We start from the raw sequence: 22,101 nt of genomic DNA on the forward strand, positions 1-22,101 counted from the left end.
TCTCTGCAGATCCTCTCAAGCTCTGTCTGGTTGGATAGGGGGAGCATTGCTGCATAGCTATGTTCAGGTCTCTCCAGAGATGTTCGATTGGGTTCAAGTCTGGGTTCTGGTTCGTCCCCTCAAGGACATTGAGACCTGTCCCGAAGCCACTCCTGCTTGGTCTTGGCTGTGTGCTTAAGGTCGTTTTCCTGTTGGAAGATGAACCTTCATCCCAGTCTGCGGTCCTGAACAGGTTCTCTCTGCACTTTTCTCCGTTCATCTTTGCCTCGATCCTGACTAGTCTCACATTCCCGGCCGCTGAAAAACATCACCACAGCATGATGCTGCCATCACCATGCTTCACCGTAGGGATGGTGCTAGATTTCCTCCAGACATGACGCATGGCATTTGGGCCAAAGAGTTCAATCTTGGTTTCATCCGACCAGAGAATAATTTCTCATGGTCAGTCTTCAGGTGCCTTTTGGACAAACTCCAAGCGGGCTGTCATGTGCCTTTTACTGAGGAGTGGCTTCCATCTGGCATTCTACCATAACTGCCTGATTGGTGGAGTGCTGCAGAGATGGTTGTCCTAGAACATTCTCTTATCTCCACAGAGGTACTCTGGAGCTCTATCGGAGTTACCATCAAATTCTTGGTCACCTCCCTGACCAAGGCCCTTCTTCCCCAATTGCTCAGTTTGGACAGGCAACCAGCTCTAGGAAAAGTCTTGGGGGTTCCAAACTTCTTCCATTGAAGAATGATGTAGGCCACTGTGTTCTTGGGGACCTTCAATGCTGCAAAAATATGTTGGTACCCTTCCCCAGATCTGTACCTCGACACAATCCAGTCTCTGAGCTTTACGGACAATTCCTTTGACCTCATGGCTTGGTTTTTGCTCTGACATGCACTGTCAACTGTGGGACCTCAGACAGGTGAGTGCCTTTCCAAATCATGTCCAATCAATTGAGTTTACCCCAGTTGGACTCCAATCAAGTTGTAGAAACAGCTCAAGGATGATCAATGGAAACAGGATGCACCTGAGCTCAATTTTGAGTCTCATAGTAAGGGTCTGAATACTTATGTAAAATAGATATTTATGTTTTTTATTTTTAATAAATGTGCAAAAATCCAAGTTGTGACATAATGATGATTATCAACCATCTGTTTACACAGGAAGCCCAATTCTGATATATTTCAGATCAGATCAGTTCTGAAAAAGATCTGATATGATTGGTCAAAATACCAATTAGTGGAATATAGATCCGAATTGGGCTGCCTGTGTAAATGCATTCTAGGTTGACCTTCTGTCTGAATCATATAGTCAGATTTTTCATTATTGTTCTCTGTTGTATCAACTGACTGATTCTGTATGAGGGGTAAAAACAGAAGTATTTGTCAGGAAAATATTTATCTCAAACTGTTTGATTGTACAGAAAGGAGGGTTCTAACATCTAGATTCAGACATCATTTGAATTATTTTTTGTTTGTTGCTAAGGACGGTTTGCTTTTCCTTGAGCGCGCAGGTCGTACACCGATTCTCCAATCAAATGCATGATTTATGAGTCAGGAACCAATCAGGAGAACGAATCGTCCTTTTGTGGGTGGCAATTCAACCATGGAAACGCCCTCTTCACGTTTTTTTTTTTTAAATCCGATTGATCATTTTGCTTGTACCGGGTGGAGTAAAACGAGTCTGAGGTGGTGAAATATTGGTCTAAAATCGTCTTGTTATTTGCAATAGCTTATTAACTCTTACCAGCCTCTCACAAAATGACGACGACAACTATATATTCAGGCATGGAAGCCGGAGCAAAAAGCAGCTCCAGGTAAGCATCATGACATGTCAAGAGCCTTGCATTTTCAGCCAAATGTCAAATGATGCAGCCCTCCTCTAGACAGCTAAGTTAGCTAGCTAACCTTTAACTAGCTAGTTGTCAAACAATAGACACTATTTTCTTAACCTGTTCGTATTAATGGCTTTTTAAATTATTTGTGAGAGGATGTATTTCACGTTAAATGCGTCTGTGTCCACAACTACCGTTGACATTTGCCTCTTTGTATGTGGAACAGGCTAACTAACGTTAGCTTGCTAGCATTTGGCTAGTGAATGTAGCTAGCTAACGACGTGCACGTATGTGTGTAAAAGCAAGCAAATGCTAATGGTTCTAACTGATTGCCTTCAAAGGAATCAACATTTGCTTATTTTATTCAATGCAGGGTGCATGACACTAGAGCCAGACTGCTAGCATGAAACTTGTCCTTGGCTAGCAAATCAATAACAGTTAATTTTATGGTTGGGTGGGGCCCCCTGTGGAAGGTGATTTTTCTATCCGACTAACGTTAGTAGTATCCACTTTGCCAATCACGACCATGCAGCCCTCTTCCATAACCAGATTTGCTCAAATTAAATATTCACTAACCAGCTATTCGGCTAGCTAGTTACTGACTTGCAAAACCAACTATGCTAATCAGACTTAAATTATTTTACATCTGGTTGGTTTAGCCGGCTTGATTAAGGTTGATATCAGGCCGAAGCAGCTGCCCCACATACAGAGACAACTGGCTACAATGACATCTGGATATTTTATGACCCGCTGGTTGTAGTGTGCCTCTGGGGCAAGTGGGATGGGGGAACCTAAAATGTCTGTTATCGTGAAAATCGATCAAGTGAGCTTTCACCTGGTTTACATTTATGCAAGCACAATGCATGTAAATCAAAAATATATATTTTTAATTGTTAATCTTAGCAGAAGGTATTGTTTTTTTAAAATCATTATCTCAATGCAGAGAAGCTGCCATTTCAAAGATTATTTCATGCTTTAAAAATCCTCACATTTGGTCTCCATGGTTTTGTCACACCCATTTTTCATCCTCTAAGTCCTCGGCTTAAAGGTGGGTTCACTCACTGCAGGAAGAGATAGTGGCGCCAGCAGGAGCCCATCTCTAACATGAATTCAAAGCATTTTGTGTGTCAGCATAGATTAGCTCTAGTCAATGTGTCAGCTAACCAGACCACCATAATGACAGTAGTCAGGAAGGCTCTAATGTAGTGTTGCGCACCAGACACAGACTTCCTCCCAAAATAGCCTGGGGATGATGCCCTTTGTCCTGTGCAAAATTTCAGACAGGTGTGTATTTATTTTGTTTCTTTTTTTTCTTCAGTAGGAACTCTTAGAGGGTACAAATCCTAGTTTAAGGCTATACCAGTAAGAAGTATACAAGTTAGGCTAGTTATTTTATTTTCCTCAATACTTTTCTCATTGCTTTGTCTCTTAGGGTCCTGCGCCCCCCTGGAGGAGCCTCCAACATCTCTTTTGGCAATGATGAGGAAAAGCCCCCCAATCGCAAAAACAAGATGGCCTCCAACATCTTCGCTGAACCAGATGACCCACACGCTCATCGGAGGAACAACCCACCTGGTAACCCATCACCCTACCTCAGCTTCTTGTATAATACTTGTACTGTGCCTCTAGCTGTATGTAGCCTATGTAATTTATCAAAACTTCTCAGTGCGGGTCCTTAGTCTTTAAATCTTAAATTCATTTATCTCAGATTCTTAAATTCAAAGGTCTTAAATGCAACTGAGATGACTACAGTGTTTCCATTATAGTGCCGCTGCTTAATTGTTGCAGTTATTACTATTTTAACATCAAATAATACTGGAGGTGCACTTTTTCTAAAAGCTATCCAACCATGTGTGCACGTCATGTGCGAGTCGGGCCGTTGCCAGAGAGAGCAAGATTTCCTACACATTGTTTGTTATTTTATTAGGATCCTCATTAGCTGTTGCAAAATCGGCAGCTACTTATCCTGGGTCCACATGAAATATGACATAATACAGAACATTAATAGACAAGAACAGCTCATGGACAGAACTATATCAATATTTTTAAAAAGGTACGTGTAGCATACATATCAATACATACACACTATCTAGGTAAAATATGGAAGAGGCGACGTGCCGTGAGGTGTTGCTTTATCTGTTTTTTTAAACCAGGTTTGCTGTACATTTGAGCAATATGAGATGGAACAGAGTTCCATGCAATAAAATTTCTAAATTTTATGGTTCTAAAACCAATATTTGGTCAACAGTGATGCGCATTACCCTTCTTCCTGCAATGAAAGTACACAACATGACCAAAAGTATGTGGACACCTGCTCGTCGAACTGCTTCATCCTAAGTCATTGGCATTAATGTGGAGTGGGTCCCCCCCCCCCCCCCCTTTTTGCTGGGAAGGCTTTCCACTACATGTTGGAACATTGCTTCGGGGACTTGCTTCCATTCAGCCACAAGCATTCGTGAGGTCGGTCACTGAAGTTGGCCGATTAGGCCTGGCTCACAGTCGGCATTCCAATTCATCCTAAAGGTGTTCGATGGGGTTGAGGTCAGAGCTCTGTGCAGGCCAGTCAAGTTCTTCCACACGGATCTCGTTCTGTATGGACCTTGCTTTGTGCATGGGTGCATTGTCATGCTGAAACAGGGAAAGACCTTCTGCAAACTGTGGCCACAAAGTTGGAAGCACAGAATCTTCTAGAATGTCATTGTATGCTGTAGCATTAAGATTTCCCTTCACTGGAACTAAGGGGCCTAGCCCGAACCATGAAAAACAGCCTCAGACCATTATTCCTCCTCCACCAAACTTTACAGTTGGCACTATGCATTCGGGCAGGTTACGTTTTCCTGGCATCTGCCAAACCCAGATTTGTCTGTCGGACTGCCAGATGGTGAAGCTTGATGTATCACTCCAGAGAACGCGTTTCCACTGCTCCAGAGTCTGATGGTGGCGAGCTTTACACCACTCCAGCAGAAGCTTGGTATTGCGCATGGTGATCTTTGGCTTGTGTGCGGCTGCTTGGCCATGGGAACCCATTTCATGAAGCCCCGATGAACAGTTCTTGTGCTGACGTTGCTTTCAGAGGCAGTTTGGAACTCCCTAGTGAAGCAACCGAGGACAGAAGATTTGTATGCACTTCAAAAGTCTGGATCTGTGAGCTTGTGTGGCCTACCACTTTGCGGCTGAGCCGCTATTGCTCCTAGACGTTTCCACTTCACAATAACAGCACTTACAGTTGACCAGGGCAGAAATTTGATGAACTGACTTGTTGGAAATGTGCCACGTAAGTCACTGAGCTGTTCTGTAAGGCTGTTCTACTGCCAATATTTTTCTTTGGTGGTGGCATGGATGTCATGGGGACGGTAACATTATTAATAAAAAATGTATATATTCTACATTTTATTTGTTTAGCTCACATAACTTAATGCATACTTTTAAATTGTATTGTCTAATAATAAATGTGGCAAAAAGGAATGTAGACATTAATTAATGCATAAAATTAGCACTGGCCAATAGTCTGGGAGAGGAAAAAATACCAGTCCATGTAAATGCATTTGACTTGTCATGCCTATCAGTCTATAGGTTCAGTTGCATGATTTAGTGAATTCAATTGGCGTGTGTGTTTTCGTTATGTGTCTATCACACGCACAAAGTGTCATGATGTTGCCCTCTTTGGGTACAGCAAACCCCATCCCCCTTTCCCTGCCTCCTTCAACTAGGCTGCTGTGGTCAGAGAGAGGTCGTAAATTCCTGAGAAGACCCTGCCACATGGCCACACAGTATAAGAGGCAGAGTACATTTTCATAGAGAACAAAGGAATTTCTTCCACCTCACAGAACTTGAGGTACGAACAAATTTCATGTTCCGGAGAAAGTATAAAAGATCGGTGAAGAATCCAGCTTAGCTCAAACGAACTGGTCCGTTTGTTACAACTTGGGGAAGCTCATGGGAGACGGTGTGGCCACATTACCATAACGCTGTTATATAATAGCCTCAGATATGAGGTTTACATCTAATTGTTGTATAAGATGAATGAGTGAGCATAATACTGTTTGTAAAATTGTGTAATATGATTTTGGACTGTTTAATGAAGGAAAATACAATTCCTTTTTGATTTGAACTAAATCAGAGGACCGCCCCTGAGCCCAGTTAGGGTCAGGCATCCTGGGACAGCCCCTTTTCTGCAATTCCGAATAAAACCCAACTTTGAGAAAATATCACCAGACCATGTTTTTCTCCATTAGGAGAGGACGAAGGTTGTAGACCATTGCTGAATCTTTTAACCATACCACGTGGTTAAACTCTTAGACTATCGATACCGACAGATTAAGAACAAGTGTTTTGATATAAATTACTAGTCTGCAGCTAGGAATTCGGTATCATTGAACGCGAAGAACGGCAACCGCCGAAACATCCATTCTATAACAAATGAATGTCACTCTGAACTGTCCCCTCTAACCAAAACAGAGAGGACAAAACTCCAACAGAAACAAACTTTTCACCAGCGATCAAGACGACACACTGAGCGTAAATATATACACGGCTCAAAAAAATTAAGGGAACACTTAAACAACACAATGTAACTCCAAGTCAATCACACTTCTGTGAAATCAAACTGTCCACTTAGGAAGCAACACTGATTGACAATACATTTCACATGCTGTTGTGCAAATGGAATAGACAACAGGTGGAAATTATAGGCAATTAGCAAGACACCTCCAATAAAGTAGTGGTTCTGCAGGTGGTAACCACAGACCACTTCTCAGTTCCTATGCTTCCTGGCTGATGTTTTGGTCACTTTTGAATGCTGGCGGTGTTTTCACTCTAGTGGTAGCATGAGACGGAGTCTACAACCCACACAAGTGGCTCAGGTAGTGCAGCTCATCCAGGATGGCACATCAATGCGAGCTGTGGCAAGAAGGTTTGTTGTCTGTCAGCGTAGTGTCCAGAGCATGGAGGCGCTACCAGGAGACAGGCCAGTACATCAGGAGACGTGGAGGAGGCCTTAGGAGGGCAACAAACCAGCAGCAGGACTGCTACCTCCGCCTTTGTGCAAGGGGGAGCAGGAGGAGCACTGCCAGAACCCTGCAAAATGACCTCCAGCAGGCCACAAATGTGCATGTGTCTGCTCAAACGGTCAGAAACAGACTCCATGAGGGCCCGACGTCCACAGGTGGGGGTTGGCTTACAGCCCAACACCGTGCAGGACGTTTGGCAGATGCCAGAGAACACCAAGGTTGGCAAATTCGCCACTGGCGCCCTGTGCTCTTCACAGATGAAAGCGGGTTCACACTGAGCACATGTGACATTCTGGAGACGCTGTGGAGAACGTTCTGCTGCCTGCAACATCCTCCAGCATGACCGGTTTGGCGGTGGGTCAGTCATGGTGTGGGGTGGCATTTCTTTGGGGGGCCGCACAGACTGTCCAGGAGTTGGCGGATGCTTTAGTCCAGGTCTGGGAGGAGATCCCTCAGGAGACCATCCGCCACCTCATCAGGAGCATGCCCAGGCGTTGTAGGGAGGTCATACAGGCACGTGGAGGCCACACACACTACTGAGCCTCATTTTGACTTGTTTTAAGGACATTACATCAAAGTTGGATCAGCCTGTAGTGTGGTTTTCCACTTTCATTTTGAGTGTGACTCCAAATCCAGACTTCCATGGGTTGATAAATTTGATTTCCATTGATAATTTGTGTGATTTTGTTGTCAGCACATTCAACTATGTAAAGAAAGTATTTAAGAGTATTTCATTCATTCAGATCTAGGATGTTATTTTAGTGTTCCCTTTATTTTTTTGAGCAGTGTATAAAGGCAACCGAAGGCCGTCTTCATCAATGTGTCACACACCACTTTGCAATGAGCTGGAGGCAGTATGCACTTTGAAAACATAATTGTTGCACACCTGAAAAGTTTTACTACACGCCTTGCCTTGCTCCAAAGTAGCCTTCTGTGGAGGCAATTATTTTGTTAACTTTCTTTCATTGTCTTCTGGCCAAAGGCACAATCCTAGTCATGTTACCAACCAATGCTAGATGCATATTAGATCTACCCGTTTTCAAAATGTTGAACAGATATTTTTGACAACTGTTTCCAGCTAATTGCAGTATGGCACCAACTTTCGCGATTGCTTTTTAATGTTTGTTTTTCTGTAACCTAGGCCTACTGATTGCCTGACTTTCTGTCTGGATGACCAAACTGACTCCGTTCGTGCATGTTGATTGTCTATCCCTACCAAATGCGTTCATGACACCCAGGTTAAAATGCCAAAACCAAGTATATTTATTTTGGAGTTGAAGGTTGAAATGCATATTAAACATTTAGCTAGCCTATGCTCGGGGATGCAAACTAGTCACTTGTTTTTTTGCCTAAAGGTATCCTTTTTGGGCCCTCACTAGTTTGCATCCCTGAACTTGCTTGCTAATTTGTCCTGGGAGATTAACATGGGTTGTTATTTTACCTGAAATGCATAGGTTTTGATTAAAAACATTTTTTTTTGTATTTATAGAATTTTGATGGTGGTTGGCAACCAACTTTAAGGTGCATTACCAGCACCGACTGGAGTGTGGACCTCCATATTTCAATGACCCATGTGGGTAAATGCTCGTAATAACCAATGAGTAGATGGGAGAGGTGGGACATGCAGTGTGTCAAATGGCTAAAATAGAACCAAGTTCTTCTATTTTAGCACCTGGCTATGCAGGAGTCTGATGCGCTTGAGGAGTTTGGATGAAATTATTGAATAACATGTACATTTTATTTTGCAACGCTCACAGATTAAACGTGTGCTGTCTGGTCAGCATGTTAGCCACCTGTTGCACCCTCTACAACCACTGATTATTTGACCCTGCTGGTCATCTATGAATGTTTGAACATCTTGCCCATGTACTGTTATCTCCACCCGGCACAGTCAGAAGAGGACTGGCCTACCCCTCAGAGCCTTCTTCCTCTAGGTTTCATCCTCAGTTCCTGCCGCCTTGGGAGGTTTTCCTAGCCACTGCTTCTGCATTGCTTGCTGTTTGGGATTTTAGGCTGGGTTTCTGTACAGCACTTTGTGACATCGGCTGACGTAAAAGAGGCTTTATAAATACATTTGATGGATATGACTGACTTGATCATTGCCCTTGTTTTAACATTCCCAGTATTAGTTACATTGTCTCAGTTTTTTTGTTTTCCCCCAAAAATATTGAGTCACTGAAACAAGCAAGGTACCAGGCCAGCTGATATTTACAACCTGATGGCAATTATTTGGACTACCAAGAAATGTATTGGTGAATTATATTAATCATGCATTCAACTGCATCCATATATTGTCAACAATGCCTCACTTTGCGTCATGTATTTTTTTGGGGGGTAAAATATAACCTATTTTTAAAACCTCAGTTTGGTTTTGTAGCATGACCTGGGTATTTGATATTTTTGTACTTAAATTATGGTTGTCTGTTTCACATTTGTAAATGAGTTAACTCTGTCAGTTCCACTTTAAGAGCCAGCCCTAAATATACAACTTTTTGTCAACGGGCTCATTTCTGGAGTGGAATATCAGCAGGTGTGCGCAAACCTCACAATTTATATTACATTTTATTCCAAGTGGCATTTTAAGGTCTTAAATTCAACTTCATCGAACCTGGAGATAATCTATGTGGGATGCAAGTTGCAACTTCCTCCACAAGAGGGCAGATTGTGTTCATGTATGATGCTGTGATTCATGTTCGCTTCACAGAGCTTATAAGAAAAGCTGTCACCGTGTGTAGGAAATTGTCAATTTAACTCCTCCAATCCATAGTCATTACATTAGCTCTTCCACTATTGATCTTCCTTCCTACACTGAATCCCAGCAGGGCTGAGTCTGAGCCATTCTGGAATATTCATGAGGATCTCTGCGTTGCCTGCAGTGAATGCTCCCGTGTCAGGTCACAATCAACAGCCTGGTCAACGCTATGCGACTGTCGTGCTGCATGAGGCAAATGGTGGTCGCAACAGATACTGACTGGTTTTCTGATCCATGCCCCTAACCTTGTTTAAAAAATAAAAAATAAAGATATCTGTGACCAACACTCGTATCTGTATTCCCAGTCATGTGAAATTCGTAGATTAGAGCCTAATGAATTTATTTCAATTGATGGATTTTCTTATGAACTCCGACTCAGTAAAATCTCTTGCCGTTTGATATTTTTGTTCAGTATATGATAAATCCAACTGACTTGTCTGATTAGCAGCTGTTGAGTAGGGGAGTTCGGCATGCTGTCTGAAAGGTCAGGTGGGGAGACTGAGTGGTTTTTGGCTTGTCCCCAGGCTGGGTGTTGAATTGGAGTGTTTCCAATTCAACTCTCACTCTTCCTCCAAACTTTCCTTTCTAGGTCATAACTTGCAACCCCTTGTGATTTAGCAATTAAAAACAATCCATGAAATGGCAGAGCTAAGCAGTTTTAGTTTCATTCTACTTGATTAGGTGTTTGGCTGCTCTATCAAGTATCTGAAACGTTAGCACTTCTGGCATGAGATGTTCTTAATTTAGAATGTAAGCCCTCGATCACTTGGTGATTAGCCAGGCAATTCCCAGGGATTGAGACTCAAACCGTGTCAATTCTGTGTATCTACAGGTGGGAAGCCCACCGGAGTGCTGTGTGGAGAGCCCTCAGCCCCACTGAGGAGATGTGCTGCCCAATCTTCCTCCAACAACCACGAGGACTCCAACGCCGGGGTGAGATGGCGCAACGCTGTGTTTGTGTGTGGGAGTGATAAATCTGGAATTTCCCAAAGTTAAACAATGGGCATTCCTTGTTGAGGATTTTCTTTCACTTTCATGTATTTGGCCTACTCCTTTCTGTTGTGTTTTCTAATCACTTACCTTTTGTTCCTTCATCTCCTCTTAGACTGGAGACAATGATGTGGGAAATGCTGGTAAGGACTATTTTAATGATTCTTGCTAACATCCACTGTTAAACAAGTTGTCCAGATTAAGACTACATATTCATGTCTGTAAACTTCTAAGAAGGTTCATTTTATTCACAATGCTAGTTAAATTATAGGGGAAAATATGATTTTTAGTATGTAGTGTTGAAATGTTGAACATTTGTAGTTTTTGTCTATCGATTTAGTTTATTACCAGATGTTTTTAAAAGCTTCAAGTGGCAGTATTCCATTTTTAAATGCTTGAGTGGCAGGCATGTTATCCTGTCTCTTTACCCATGTTTAGATAACGCTGTGGAGGTTGAGGTCATTCCTGCCCCAGAGCAGAGGAATGAGGCCTCCCAGCCCGCCACGGCGGCCTCCCAGCCCGCCACGGCAGCCTCCCAGCCCGCCGCTGGGATGACATCAGGCCGCAGGAACCCCCCAGGGGGAAAGTCCAGCCTAATCCTCGGTTGAGGTCCTTCTCTTTCTCAGAACTCCGCTGTCCTTTTCTCTTTTTTAAAAGAAGAATCTCCACTTGTTCATCTGTGAGTCCAGGAATTTCGTCCCGTCCTCTTCCTCTCCTCCCTCCCCGAGTCCATTGTTTTGATACCCCCTCTTTTTTAATTTTTGTATGTTTTTTTTGACAGAAGCACTTTATGTACCTGATCCAAGCCCCTGGCATATGTAGTGCTGTAGTCACAGGCCCTCTGGCCAAAGGGCATGAGGTTTAAGTTGTCCCTCACTCCATCCGGTGTCAATGGCAAAGTTCTGATGCGCGATCGATAAGGTTAAAAAAAAAAAATAATAATAAAATGGATTTATATGAAGTTGTTGCTTTTGCACCGTGTTCATTGTCTGGTAAAAACTGCATGCACGCCTGGTTTGTTCCAAGTCCGACTCAACCAAAACATTTTGGTGAAGCCTTTTGTTTAAAAAAAATAAAAAATCTATTAAAAAAGGAACTAAAAGTTTTACTGTGAACGTTTCATTTTAATTGAAGGTTATGCTGGACTATATTGAGTCATATTAGTTAATTGTTGGGGTACATGATCTAGTGTTGCATGAAGTTTGGGACTTGAACATTTCGATGGAAACTAAAATCCACACGGGATCCAAACAGTTTACTCAAACCCTGGTGTCATTATTTCTGAAGACTAAATTCGGTGAATATGTCCAGAAAATGGGCTTTCTAATGTCATGAAATGGAGAACAACATTACATTTTATTGTATCTGATTTTATTTATTTTTTTGGAAGGGAAATTTTCTCAACAGCTAAAGTATGCCTGTTTGTGTGTGGTACTCCATCTGATAGAATGACAAGTGACCTTATGACAGCTCTGCCTAGTTCTCATTTTACATTTTTTTATTCTCAATGTTGGACAATTTGGTACGTTAAGCAAATTGCTCAGAGTTCTTGTTCAAACTTCTGTCATGGTCTCTCTTACAGGTCTGATGCCTATTTTTACGGTCTGCCTTGTACAGGGAAAACCTGTGGTTCTATGTATTTACACATACATGCATGCATATAACACACAGGTCAATTTTGTTCAAATGTAATTTGAATGAAATTGCACACCTGGCTTTAGTGAATTCATGTTGAAGTGCTGTTCTGCAGATGTTGAACGGTCAGCTGGGCTACATGACCGTTACTTGTTCATCCAAATTCATGCAGGTTTGTTTATCACTGTAAAAGTCGCAATGAATATTGGCGCAAATTAAATGTCACTTTTGACCATACGTGGCTGTCCTTTATTTCTGAAGGCAATGGTGCAGTTGGCTGTGTCGTTATTCAATGACCTAAATACATTTTTGAACTGGGTGGTTCGAGCCCTGAATACTGATTGGCTGACAGCAAACTTATTTTTACTGCTCTAATTACATTTGTAACCAGTTTATACGGTAACAGCCATAAGGCACTTTGTGGTTTGTGGTACAGTGCCTTCGGAAAGTATTCAGACATTTAGATTTTTTCCGAAATTGTTTGTTACAGCCTTATTCTCAAAGGGGTAAATAAAAAAAATCCTCTTCAATCTACACACAACATCCAATAATGACACAGTGAAAATAGGTTTTATACATTTGCAGAAATGTATAAAACCTATTAAAAATACAGAAGTACCTTTCTATTTACATATTCAGAGACTTGAAATGTATCTCAGGTGCAGCATGTTTCCATAGAAACATCAAGGATGATCAATCATTTGATTGGAGTCCACCTGGGGTAAAGTCAATTGATTGGACATGAGTTGGAAACACCGGTCTACATAAGATCCCACAGTTGACAGTTTTTGCTCTGACATGCACTAAGGCATTAGGTCGACAGAATTGTCTGTAGAGCTCCGAGACAGGATCGTGTCGAGGCACAGATCTGGGGAAGGGTACCAAATTTCTGCAGCATAGAATGTCCCCAAGAACACAATGGTCTCCAATATTCTTAAATGGAAGTTTGGAACCACCAAGACTCTTCCTAGAGCTGGCCGACTGTCCAAACAGCAATCGGGGGAGAAGGGCCTTGGTCAGGGAAAGAAAGAACTAAGAACCCGATGGTCACTCTGACAGCGCTCAAGAGTTCCACTGTGGAGATGGTTGTCCTTCTGGAAGGTTTTCCCATCTCTGCGGCACTTCCCCCATCAGGCCTTTATGGTAGAGGGGGCAGTAAAAGACATGACAGCCTGCTTGGCGTTTGCCAAAAGGCACCTAAAGACTCTGACCATGAGAAACAAGACTCTCTTTTCTGATGAAGCCAAGATTCAACTCTTTGGCCTGAATGCCAAGCTTCACGTCTGGAGGATACCTGGCACCATCCATAGTCCTGCTGGCCAATGAGCATGTGTAGGCTGGGGAACCTAAAATGTCTTCTGGTGACAGTCGATTAAGTGAGTCTGCAACCTGGGTTACATTTATGCAAACACAGTGGGTAAAAAATCTTGGAGGGTAATCTCTAAGAGCAGAGAAGCTTCCAGTTCAAAGATTATTTTGTGCTATAAAAATCCTCATGCTTGGTCTCCATGGTAACCATCAGATTTTTCCTTGAAAGGTGGTTTCACTCACTGCCGGAAGAGCTAGTGAAGCCAGCTGGAGCACATCTCTAAAATGATTTCAAAGCATTTAGTGTGTCAGCATAGATTAGCTCCAGTCAGTCGGTGTGTCCGCTAACCAGACCATCATAATGACAGGGGTCAAGAGGGCATTGAAAGGGAGTGGTCTTACTGTTTTTTCCAATTGCTAACACACTAAAATGACATGCATAGCATAATTATTTAAACTGACACACAGAGAGAAAAACCTCTTCTCAAGTCTCCAAAAGTCTAAACACATTTTCTGCTTTACACACATTTCGCAATTCAAAATGGCACTTTTTAAATGCACTTCACACAGTTCTCTGCATAAGACACAACAATCTGACATAAAGTCACATGTTTGCCATTTCAAAACACTGCCATTCAAAATGACACTACATGAGCTAATTGGCCAATACATGTGCCACCTGGCCAAACACCTCAATGGTTAAATGTTACCACTTCAATCAGGAAGTAAGCACTATGAAAAGACCACAGGTGACCACACCTTTTGTTTTACAACAACAATGGAAGCCATTACAGAGAGAGGAAGAGGGAGGTTGAGAATGAGAAAGGGAGGAAGAGTGAGAGGTAGGGGTAGAGCTGCTAAAGGAGTTCATGGCCAAAGAAGACAACTTTCAAATGAAATCAGAGCAACCTTAGTTGATCATGTCATCAACCATGGGCTGACAATGGGAGAGGCTGGACAGAGAGTGCAACCCAACTTGAGCCGTTTTACTGTCGCCTGTGTCATCCGGACATTTAGACTGGAGTGCAGGTATGTAACCAACATTTATTTCACACTATGTAGTACACCCCATGTCATAGTGTATCAGTTGGGTGACACCTGTTTACTTCATGAATTGCTGATGTCATACACTAACTGCACAAATTTCCTGTAGAATTTACTCTACTGTGGGGGAAATATCTTTAGGCTGCATTGCCCAAGCCCCATATTTTTGTTTTTTTGTTTTTCTAAAGGACTGAGAGACGCAACCATGGCGGAGGAAGGGGCCAAATGTTCACCGGGGTACAGGAAGCTGCCATTGTAAATTTGGTTTTGGAAAATAATGAAATCAGATTACGAGAAATTCAAGGCCACATCAACCAAGACAACACCATATTCAACAACATTCAACGAGTCAGTCTGTCCACATTGGCTCGCATTCTCAAGCGAAACCAAATCAGAATGAAACAACTTTATAAGGTGCCGTTTGAGAGAAACTCTCAAAGAAACAAAGAGGTCAGATGAGCATATGTGGATGTAAGTACAATATTGACTGCAGTACACTACACGCAACATTGTTTCCCAGTGTGCTGGATAACACCATATTGACTGCAACATTGTTTCCCAGTGTGCTGGATAACACCATATTGACTGCAACATTGTTTCCCAGTGTACTGGATAACACCATATTGACTGCAGTACACTACACACAACATTGTTTCCCAGTGTGCTGGATAACACCATATTGACTGCTTTTGTTCTTTGTTTTCAGGGAGTACTGGAAATGGATGCTCATGCAATCCCACATGAGTTCATCTTTATAGATGAGGCTGGGTTCAACCTAGCAAAGACCAGAAGAAGGGGGAGAAACGTCATTGGCCACAGAGCCATTATAGATGTTCCTGGCCAACGTGGTGGGAACATCACAATGTGTGCTGCCATCTCCAATACACATGGTGTCCTCCACCATCATGCCAACCTTGGACCATACAACACAGCCCATATTCACACATTTCTAGACAGACTCCACAACATTCTCATACCACCAGAGCGTATGAATGATGCAGACCATCAAAGAACCCGGTATGTTGTAATATGGGACAACGTGAGCTTTCATCGTGCAGCCCCAGTCCAAACTGGTTTGCTGACCACCCACCATTTCTTGTGCAATACCTCCCACCATACTCACCATTTCTGAACCCCATAGAAAAGTTATTTTCGGCATGGCGGTGGAAGGTATACGACAGGCAGCCCTTTGTGCGCAGGCCTCTTGTGCAGGCTATGGAAGAGGCATTTGATGAGATTGACGTGGGTGCGATTCCGGGATGGATAAGGCACTCAAGGCGCTTCTTCCCTCGATGTTTGGCAAGGGAAGATATTGCCTGTGATGTGGACGAGGCGTTGTGGCCAGAACCAGCTGTGGCGGCAAGATGCTGCCTAATTATTTTTCTTGCCTTTTCTTTTTCAGTTTACTGATTTTTTGTGATCATATTTTGGTTCAGTCCAATGTAAATATATCTGCTGTTTGGTGAAAAATAAAAAATAAAATGTTTCAACAGCATGTGTGTTTCTGCAAATATTTCAAATCAAATCAAATTTATTTATATAGCCCTTCGTACATCAGCTGATATCTCAAAGTGCTGTACAGAAACCCAGCCTAAAACCCCAAACAGCAAGCAATGCAGGTGTAGAAGCACGGTGGCTAGAAAAAACTCCCTAGAAAGGCCAAAACCTAGGAAGAAACCTAGAGAGGAACCAGGCTATGTGGGGTGGCCAGTCCTCTTCTGGCTGTGCCGGGTGGAGATTATAACAAAACATGGTCAAGATGTTCAAATGTTCATAAATGACCAGCATGGTCGAATAATAATAAGGCAGAACAGTTGAAACTGGAGCAGCAGCACAGTCAGGTGGACTGGGGACAGCAAGGAGTCATCATGTCAGGTATTCCTGGGGCATGGTCCTAGGGCTCAGGTCCTCCGAGAGAGAGAAAGAAAGAGAGAATTAGAGAGAGCATATGTGGGATGGCCAGTCCTCTTCTGGCTGTGCCAGGTGGAGATTATAACAGAACATGGCCAAGATGTTCAAATGTTCATAAATGACCAGCATGGTCGAATAATAATAAGGCAGAACAGTTGAAACTGGAGCAGCAGCACAGCCAGGTGGACTGGGGACAGCAAGGAGTCATCATGTCAGGTAGTCCTGGGGCATGGTCCTAGGGCTCAGGTCCTCCGAGAGAGAGAAAGAGAGAAGGAGAGAATTAGAGAACACACACTTAGATTCACACAGGACACCGAATAGGACAGGAGAAGTCCTCCAGATATAACAAACTGACCCTAGCCCCCCGACACATAAACTACTGCAGCATAAATACTGGAGGCTGAGACAGGAGGGGTCAGGAGACACTGTGGCCCATTCCAAGGACACCCCCGGACAGGGCCAAACAGGAAGGATATAACCCCACCCACTTTGCCAAAGCACAGCCCCCACACCACTAGAGGGATTTCTTCAACCACCAACTTACCATCCTGAGACAAGGCTGAGTATAGCCCACAAAGACCTCCGCCACGGCACAACCCAAGGGGGGGGGGGGGCAACCCAGACAGGATGACCACATCAGTGACTCAACCCACTCAGGTGACGCACCCCCTCCAGGGACGGCATGAGAGAGCCCCAGTAAGCCAGTGACTCAGCCCCTGTAATAGGGTTAGAGGCAGAGAATCCCAGTGGAAAGAGGGGAACCGGCCAGGCAGAGACAGCAAGGGCGGTTCGTTGCTCCAGAGCCTTTCCGTTCACCCTCCCACTCCTGGGCCAGACTACACTCAATCATATGACCCACTGAAGAGATGAGTCTTCAGTAGAGACTTAAAGGTTGAGACCGAGTTTGCGTCTCTGACATGGGTAAGCAAGCCGTTCCATAAAAATGGAGCTCTATAGGAGAAAGCCCTGCCTCCAGCTGTTTGCTTAGAAATTCTAGGGACAATTAGGAGGCCTGCGTCTTGTGACCGTAGCGTACGTGTAGGTATGTACGGCAGGACCAAATCAGAGAGATAGGTAGGAGCAAGCCCATGTAATGCTTTGTAGGTTAGCAGTAAAACCTTGAAATCAGCCCTTGCTTTGACAGGAAGCCAGTGTAGAGAGGCTAGCACTGGAGTAATATGATCACATTTTTTGGTTCTAGTCAGGATTCTAGCAGCCGTATTTAGCACTAACTGAAGTTTATTTAGTGCTTTATCCGGGTAGCCGGAAAGTAGAGCATTGCAGTAGTCTAACCTAGAAGTGACAAAAGCATGGATTAATTTTTCTGCATCATTTTTGGACAGAAAGTTTCTGATTTTTGCAATGTTACGTAGATGGAAAAAAGCTGTCCTTGAAATGGTCTTGATATGTTCTTCAAAAGAGAGATCAGGGTCCAGAGTAACGCCGAGGTCCTTCACAGTTTTATTTGAGACGACTGTACAACCATTAAGATTAATTGTCAGATTCAACAGAAGATCTCTTTGTTTCTTGGGACCTAGAACAAGCATCTCTGTTTTGTCCGAGTTTAAAAGTAGAAAGTTTGCAGCCATCCACTTCCTTATGTCTGAAACACATTCTTCTAGCAAGGGCAATTTTGGGGCTTCACCATGTTTAATTGAAATGTACAGCTGTGTGTCATCCGCATAGCAGTGAAAGTTAACATTATGTTTTCGAATAACATCCCCAAGAGGTACAATATATAGTGAAAACAATAGTGGTCCTAAAACGGAACCTTGAGGAACACCGAAATCTACAGTTGATTTGTCAGAGGACAAACCATTCACAGAGACAAACTGATATCTTTCCGACAGATAAGATCTAAACCAGGCCAGAACTTGTCCGTGTAGACCAATTTGGGTTTCCAATCTCTCCAAAAGAATGTGGTGATCGATGGTATCAAAAGCAGCACTAAGGTCTAGGAGCACGAGGACAGATGCAGAGCCTCGGTCCGATGCCATTAAAATGTAATTTACCACCTTCACAAGTGCCGTCTCAGTGCTATGATGGGGTCTAAAACCAGACTGAAGCATTTCGTATACATTGTTTGTCTTCAGGAAAGCAGTGAGTTGTTGCGCAACAGCCTTTTCTAAAATGTTTGAGATGAATGGAAGATTCGATATAGGCCGATAGTTTTTTATATTTTCTGGGTCAAGGTTTGGCTTTTTCAAGAGAGGCTTTATTACTGCCACTTTTAGTGAGTTTGGTACACATCCGGTGGATAGAGAGCCGTTTATTATGTTCAACATAGGAGGGCCAAGCACAGGAAGCATCTCTTTCAGTAGTTTAGTTGGAATAGGGTCCAGTATGCAGCTTGAAGGTTTAGAGGCCATGATTATTTTCATCATTGTGTCAAGAGATATAGTACTAAAACACTTGAGCGTCTCTCTTGATCATAGGTCCTGGCAGATTTCTGTGCATCTGAAGAATTTTCTACAATTTGAACTATTTTAGTATTATGGCAAAGCATACTAAAGATGAGAGTGCTTTTCATTATGCCCAACAGTGTGTAGTTGGTTAGACAAAAATCTGGTAATATGAATGAAGTGTGTGCCATTTCATGCAAACGTTTGATTTTGATAATGCTGTATGTAGTTTTGGTTGCAGTGCTTCATTTTGCAGGATATATGAGGTATTTTGCAGTTTGGGTGTGTGGTTTTGTGAATTGTGTTAAGTATTTTGATAAAACCAGCCTAGTTTGCAAAATTGTGTTTCAGCAATTGGGAAAAACTGTAATGTAGTCTTGCACAACAGACACTGACTTCCTCCCCAAATAGCCTGGGGGTGAGGTTGCCCTCAATGGAAATGACTAGCTTCATCAGACTAGATTGATTTGCCTGGCGACCAAAACTCCTTGCTTCGGCCAAACGCTTCACCATGAGTTTGGAGCTGAGTACCTCCCCAACTATTTCTAGAACACAAACACATTCTAACCGTTCTGATTGGTCCCAGAAACCGGTAGGTTGGGCAAGAGCCAGAAATTCATCCTTGGCTTTGATAATCTGATTGGTTAGAGATGATCCAATCGTTAATGACTTTGTTTTGTACAATAACCCTTATTTTGACCTCACCACAAACAACTTCAACGATGGCAGTCTTAGAATAGACGGTGGCGATGGGGGACCGGTAGAGAGATTGCGTCCCTCGAGCAGGAAAGAAAGTGGAATATTTTCTAAAAGAAAATATATAAATCCATTGTTGCCACCCTTAGCATTGAATGCAAGGGAATCCAGCGAGCATATGGCCTCCCTTGATAATAAAAAAATATAATAATAATAGCCAATCAGCGTTGAGCTAAACTGAGTGAGCTCAGCTGTGAATTGTCCTGGCGCACCTAAAAGTGTCATTTGGCTTCACACCAATCACATCACATCAAAAGCAGAACGTCATTTACAGAAAACAAATACATTTCTGCATCTAGTTGTCCTAGCTAAATAGTAAAGAACTCCCCTCACCTGGATGTCTAAGTGTTAATTAAAAGGAATAAAACATGACCTGCAGGCACTAGGCCCTCCATGGAATGAGTTTGACACCCCTGCTCTACAAATCGGGTGAGTAGATACGTTTTTTTTCTACTTGCACGCATTCTCTCTCTCTCTCTCACACACACACACACACACACACACACACACACACACACACACACACACACACACACACAATATTGACATGTTGAAGTTGAAATGATGCTGTAATAGTGGAGGCAGTCCCTGCTTTCGTTTCGATTTTCAGTAACTCTCCGCGGTTCTAAATCAATGGTAGTTTAGTAGTTGGAAAATGTCAGAAACATTAACTTGCTTGACCATGCTAAGTCAGGGGTGTAAAACTAAATCCATGGAGGGCCCAGTGTCTGCAGGTTTTTGTTTTTTTCTTTCAGTCAAGACCAAGACAACCAGGTGAGGGGAGTTCCTTACTAATTAGTGACCTTAATTCATCAAGTACAAGGGAGGTGCGAAAACCCGGAGACACCCGGCCCTCCTAACTGTTTGTTACATGCAAAATGCATTGTGGACTTCACCAGACAGGTCTTTGCTCTCCGGTTTTGTGACGAAACAAAGGTGTGTTTGAATTTATTCTGCCACTGTGCCACTGTGTCTTCTCATTGTCTCGGCCTTTAGGCCTATATATCATGGTGTCAAGGCATATGAACAGCCCTTAGCCGTGGTTATAGAGCAAACAACACAATTATCACAACACATAGGTTGTAAATGGCTATTTTCTTTCCTGGCTTGTCTTCCCCGGTGGTTTTACCCACGCACCACTAATGAGGCCTTGTGTACCGGTGAAGTGGGAGGACGGGAGACCACAGCCACATCCTTGTGGGAGCAGAGCTGTTCGTCCATCCCTATGATTAGTTGTCATTGAGTCCACCCGGCCTGTAAATGTTTGAAGACTTATAATTGCTCCAGTGAGTTTTGGCGAGCTAGTTGTGTGGGGGATAATAAGCTAGCAGAACTACCGGGTGCCGTGCCGCTACTGATGTCCTCAAAATATACTTTTTTGGGGGAAGTGATTCCCTCAGACATCCACAATGCTGTGTTTTTTTTTTCATTTGGGGTGCTTGTGCCTTAACGTTGTCTCTGTTTGCCAGATGTGGAACGAAAGCAGTCAAAGCACCCTGTACTAACCCAGTCGGTGCTTTGAGTCCTCAAAAACAGCTTTCAAGAGGATCTCATTGTGGTGGAGTCATTAAGTCAGTTCATTACATTACACTGACTTATCTATGGACATCAGTGGACAGCTCTTCTCTCAAGGGCTCTTTGTCTGAAACCTAGTGACGCAGCTCGTCTCCTCTTTGTTTCCTTTGATAGTGATATTGATTGCGTATGATAAGTAATACGATGATATATGATACAATAAATTCAACTGACTTGTCTGATTAGCAGCTGTTGAGTAGGGGAGTTCGGCATGCTGTCTGAAAGGTCAGGTGGGGAGACTGAGTGGTTTTTGGCTTGTCCCCAGGCTGGGTGTTGAATTGGAGTGTTTCCAATTCAACTCTCACTCTTCCTTCAAACTTTCCTTTCTAGGTCATAACTTTCAACCCCATGTGAGGGTCAATCCATGAAATAGCCAAGCTAAGCAGTTTTAGTTTCATTCTCCTTCATTAGATGCGGTATTTGGCTGTTTATAACACTATCAAGCATCTTAAACGTTATAACGTTTGACAATAGACGTCCGTAGATTAGAATGTAGCTCTCTATCACTTGGTGATTAGCCAGACAATTCGCTGGCAATAAAGGAGAATCAAACTGGTGGGAAGGCCACTGGAGTGCTGTGTGGAGAGCCCTTTGCCCCACTGAGGTGCTGCCCAGTCCTCCTCCAACAGCCACGAAGAATCCAACGCCAGGGGGAGATGATGGCTTAAGACTGTTTGTGTGTGTGGGGGTGATAAATCTGGAATTTCCCATGTTGACATTTCCTCAAAGTTAAACAATGGGCATTCCTTGTTGAGAATTTTCTCTTTCACTTTCTTTTTATTTAGTTGGAATACTCCTTTCTGTTGTGTTTTCACTTACCCTTTTCCCCTTAATTTCTGTATCACATCCGGCCGTGGTGGGGAGTCCCATAGGGCAGCGCACAATTGGCCCAGTGT

General features: G+C 43.1%; 1 protein-coding gene across 1 annotated transcript; it reads left to right on the forward strand.

Moving 5' to 3' along the window:
• The first annotated feature begins 1,632 nt into the window (after window positions 1-1,632).
• On the forward strand, window positions 1,633-12,444 carry LOC139369601 (jupiter microtubule associated homolog 1-like). Its single transcript, XM_071108855.1, has 5 exons — window positions 1,633-1,805; window positions 3,256-3,398; window positions 10,417-10,517; window positions 10,690-10,717; window positions 11,013-12,444. Exons 1-5 carry the CDS (start codon window positions 1,750-1,752, stop codon window positions 11,180-11,182), a joined length of 498 nt encoding a protein of 165 aa, XP_070964956.1. The 5' UTR covers window positions 1,633-1,749; the 3' UTR covers window positions 11,183-12,444.
• Window positions 12,445-22,101: the final 9,657 nt, after the last annotated feature.

The sequence above is a fragment of the Oncorhynchus clarkii genome, chromosome 17, assembly GCF_045791955.1.
Source record: "Oncorhynchus clarkii lewisi isolate Uvic-CL-2024 chromosome 17, UVic_Ocla_1.0, whole genome shotgun sequence".
NCBI classification, from domain to species: Eukaryota; Metazoa; Chordata; class Actinopteri; order Salmoniformes; family Salmonidae; genus Oncorhynchus; species Oncorhynchus clarkii.

Bases quoted from the DNA above. Each gene is read 5' to 3' on its own strand.
- LOC139369601 (XM_071108855.1), top strand. From the start codon at position 1,750: ATGACGACGACAACTATATATTCAGGCATGGAAGCCGGAGCAAAAAGC. The intron at 1,806-3,255 runs GTAAGCATCATG...TTTGTCTCTTAG, and splicing joins GGAGCAAAAAGCAGCTCCAG to GGTCCTGCGCCCCCCTGGAG. The intron at 10,718-11,012 runs GTAAGGACTATT...ACCCATGTTTAG, and splicing joins CAATGATGTGGGAAATGCTG to ATAACGCTGTGGAGGTTGAG.